Source organism: Oryzias melastigma, linkage group LG20, assembly GCF_002922805.2.
Source record: "Oryzias melastigma strain HK-1 linkage group LG20, ASM292280v2, whole genome shotgun sequence".
Taxonomy (NCBI): domain Eukaryota; kingdom Metazoa; phylum Chordata; class Actinopteri; order Beloniformes; family Adrianichthyidae; genus Oryzias; species Oryzias melastigma.
The window spans coordinates 5,833,363-5,837,922 of record NC_050531.1 but is presented as its reverse complement, the minus strand read 5'-3'; the positions used below and the strand labels follow the sequence as shown (position 1 = coordinate 5,837,922).

Here is a 4,560-nt window from a genome sequence, read left to right as displayed (position 1 = left end):
AAAAAGCAAACGTGCTAAAATTTCTCTAATTAATCGCAATTAGCGCAATGATTTGACAGCCCTAGTAAAATAAATAAATAAAAATAACCCGATTAGAGGAGAATAAACTAATTTATTGATAATTGAACTTGTTTTTTCCTTTGCAGCTTCCAGAGAAACTGGAGTCCCAGGAAGGCCTGATAAGCCAGTGGAGGTTTCCTGGAGACGTCACAGGAGACGCCAGCCAGCAGCTGAAAGGATACTTGGAGCTTCTGAGAAAAACGGTACCGCCTGCTCCTCCGTTCACAGCCGGAAACACGTTTAAGCCTTTAACAGTGGAGTTGCCGCCGGCAACGCCTGCATAACATACGATCTTTGACACAGCGTAACTCTGACAGCAGTTTTTTACAGCAGGTTTGCACCTTTATGCAACATGACTAAAGTGTTGCACATCAGCACAAAGCTGCTTTTCTCCTCTTCAGAACCAGCTGGGAACATGTTTAATGCATAAACGGTTAAAGAGTTTCAGTAGTCGAAAGAATGTAAACACTGGCTTCAGGGGTAAAGGGTTACAAAAACACACGACAAGATTTTTCCTGCTTCTAATTTCTGACTTATTTATGTCAAAATGTCTTTTGTCCAATAATTAGTCCAGATTATGACTACGGATTTGATATAGAGATCAAGATCTATGGTTCACAGATCAAACCACAATTCTTACTATTTAATGTAGTTTAACTAACCATTTATTAGTTATGGATGTTTTTTAAGACACTATTATTTTAATAGTCGACTAATTACCGATTATTTTTTCCGACTAATCGGGTCATGCGCAAACTGGATGTAAAGCACACATCTTGACCATCATTAGCTTTAAACTAATTAAAAACTAGATATATTATAGTGTGAATGCTGTAAGCTGATTTGGTAGCTAAAGATGCTAATGACGATAGCCGAAGATGCTATAATTGTTAGCTAAAATCGCTGAAGCTGAAAGCCAGCTAAAATATTAGTTAAATGCCAAATTAGCCTAAAAAAACTGAAAAAAGCCTGTTAGCCAAAACAGCTAGCATGTAGCTGAAATATTAGATAAACTCCAAGTTAGACTAAAAAACGGAAAAATATCCTAAATTAGCCAAAATAACTAGCCTGTAGCTGAAATATTAGCTAAACTCCAGATTAGCTTAAAATAACTATAAATGCCAAAATTGTCCAAAAACCTTATAGAATGCCATTTTAATCTTTAACTTTACTGCACTCTGAATTCACATAATATAAAGTAACGAATAATTGACTATTAAATTAGTTTTCAACTATTTCAATAGTCGATTAGTAATTAATAAAGACGTCACAAATATTCGTACTCAATTTTCAGGAACAGATCACGAATATCCGGGTATTACAATACTCGTTACAGCCCAAGTCCCGAGTTGAACTCTGTCTCTTCAACCTGTAGCTTCTGTTTTTTTGCAGCATTTTCCTCTACAAAAGTCAGACTTCTTGTCTTTTATGAGCGTGTTTTTAACAATGTGTTCCCTGATTTAATAAAAACCTTTAATTACAGAAGCTCTTAAGCAAATGGAAGTGTGATGATTGAAGCTGAATTATCTGAAAAACAAAGTTGAATATCTGGCTCAGACAGTTCTGAGAACTGAAACTGAGATGAAATTAGCAGCTGATGGCAGACGAGGGGTAAAAAGCCGACCCAAAGGAAGTCAGATTCTGGTTTTGACCTTGAATCGTTATCTTTAATAACATTGAAAGTCACATTTTTATTATCTGTGTGGATTTCTTCATCAGGATTTCAGAAGAACAGTTGGAGGTTTCCGTTTAGGTTCTTACTCAAGAACTATTTCTGCTAACACATTTTTACTGTGTTGCTTTACTACAAATACATGTTTGGAGTTTAAATAAAATCTAATATAATCTGTCTGTGACTTCAACAGTCATGTTTTAGTTTTAATGTATTTTTTAGGCTTTTTTGGATTCCCATCACTCATTTAAAGCTGTTTTTTTTTTGTTTACCTGCTTGTAGTAGTTTTTTTAAAGTAAAGTTTCAGTTTATGTACATTTTTACATATGTATTCATGGTAAAATATGTTTGTAGGATTTTTTCTTTTTCTTCCAGTAAATAATTTAATAGTTTCACTTTATTTAATAGTTACTTTAAGAGTTATGTGTTTTTTAGATTAGAATTGTTTATTTCAACCAATCAAAGCAAGAATAATGCGCTTGTAATACAATTAACACAAGTTTATATCCATACAAAGATATATCAGATAACTAGAAAGCGAACTTATATTATCCCACCGCGGCTCCCCTTTACCATTTTCTTTACATGAATTATCAATATCTGCTTCATGCTTTGGCAGTTCAGCATTCCTTCTGGTCAAATGGTCGTTCAAATAAACAGCTGATCCTTTCAAATTTTTCTTTTGCTTCATCAGAGTTATCTTGAGCTTTTGAGTCACAAACCTGATAGGAATTGTTTTTTTTTTCCTTTGCATCCAGTAAATAATTTAATAGTTATTTACATTTTATTTTATTTTATAGTTATTTTATCATTTATTACTTCAAAAGGTGTATTAATATTCATAGAAAGTCTTTTTCCTTATCATAATACTCAAAATATATATATATATATATATATATATATATATATATATATATATATATATATATATATATTGTTACTGTCTTATATATACATATCGTGTCGCGATACATATTGTATTGTGACACATGTATCGAGGTACGTATGGTATCGTGATACATATCGTATCGCCAGACTCTTGCCATCACACATTTTGCCAATAATACTATTTTTGTTTGGGCTTTTTTTTGGTTTCTTAGCAAGTTTCAGAGGATCTATAATCACTTTTATCGTTTCTGAAATCATTAGTGAAGGTCCTAAACTGCTGTGTTGAGCTAAAACTATCACATTTGAGGATTCGTGTTTGATGCATTTCAACTTTAAATCTGATTCTGACGGATTTTGTGATCCACCAGTGGCGAGCGGCGGTGGACTGCACCTCTGTGGCAGAGCGGCAGCAGCTCTGCGAGCGAGTCTTCCAGTGCGGAGATGAGGAACTTGGACTGCTGGAGGCGCTCAAGCTGCTGATGCTGGGCAGAGCGGTGGAGCTGCACGGCCGCATGCAGCGCGGGGAGGAAGACGTTCCTCTCTTCTGCTGGCTGCTGTTCGCCCGAGACTCGTCCGACTCTCCTCGTTCCTTCCTCTCCAACCACCTCAGGCATGTGGGGCTCACCGCCGGGCTGGAGCAGGTACGTACACCTGGGCGTCTATTGTTTGAAGTCACTGAAAAGAAGCTTTACCGCTTTGCACGTCAATGTCTGAATAGGTCGATGTGACGCAAAAGATTCCCGACCATTGTCCAAACTTGCTGGATCGAGACGACTTCTCCTGTCAGAGATGAACAAAAACAACAGATTGTTGCTGTCATGACACAGATGTGTAATCTGTAGAACGTGGGATCAGAGCAGTAAAACGTGCTGAAGCCTGTTCAGCTCGGATGTCATACCTGATCAGGATCAGCCCTGAGGGGATGAAGGGAGGGTCCAAACATTCAAATGTCAAAAGATCTAATTGTTATTTTCCTTTCGTAAATCCCGACTTTTATGGTGCTGATTAAACATCGAAAAAGTTTGCTGTCAAAACATCAATTATAACTGCTTCGTTGTTCCCTCTGCAGGTGGAGATGTTCCTGCTGGGCTACGCCCTGCAGTGCACCATTCAGGTATTCAGACTGTACAAGGCAGACACGGAGGAGTTTGTCACTTACTACCCAGACGACCACAAGGACGACTGGCAGACCGTGTGCCTTGTCACCGAGGACGATCGCCACTACAACGTGCCGATTCTGAAAACCGCAGAGCCGCAGGAGGAGCCGGCCTCCAGGTGATCGTCGTTGCAGGGAAACGCGCATCCCTCAGGTCGATTGAGACGATACGTTTATGCCAATTAAAGGGATCACTTTGGAGAAATTTGCTTCTTGGCCTGCTTTGAAAACTAAGCGGAGAAACTAAACTTCAGCCACAAGCACCAATCAAAGCACATTTGATGAGTTTTTGCCTTTTCTTTAAGAATTATTAAAGAGTTTGTCTTTCCTAATAATTTAAACTTTATTATTTTGTGCCTAAACGTGCCAATCAATTAGATTAATGGGTATTCATGGGAATTGATTCATCATTAAACTGCAGGTTGAACCGTGTGGGCGGAGCTTCAAATTAGCTACATTCACTCCGGGCGCCTTGAATGTTTAGCCCATGGTATTCACACTGCACTAGCAGGGAGGGGATTCTTTTTCCACTCTTTACTTGCACATATCCGCCACTTGCAGTTAGAAAAGAATTGGTACGAAATATAGAAGCGGTGCAAATCTTGCCAATCTTGCTCCAGGTGTTTTCTTTCTCAGCCCTATTCCGATATATGAAAGATTTTTATCAAGTCCGAGTCCCCGATTGGTCAACCTGATGTAACGTTCAATGGCCAAGTGTTTTTATACGTAGAAAAAGTGTAAAAAAAAAAAACGCATTTACGCGTGTTAACATAGATTTTTCATT

The 4,560-nt window shown here is 37.9% G+C and overlaps 1 protein-coding gene across 3 annotated transcripts in view; it reads left to right on the top strand.

Moving 5' to 3' along the window:
- Positions 1–4,108, top strand: part of LOC112151468 (nucleolar protein dao-5) — a 16,613-nt gene extending 12,505 nt beyond the window's left edge. For 2 of the 3 annotated variants that reach the window (XM_024280433.2, XM_024280432.2), the window contains 3 exons: positions 147–263; positions 2,989–3,261; positions 3,690–4,108. In XM_024280433.2, the coding sequence (XP_024136201.1) occupies positions 147–263; positions 2,989–3,261; positions 3,690–3,899 (600 nt within the window). In that variant the 3' untranslated portion in view covers positions 3,900–4,108. The other variant, XM_036217421.1, reaches the window with a different exon arrangement.
- The last annotated feature ends 452 nt before the right edge of the window (positions 4,109–4,560 follow it).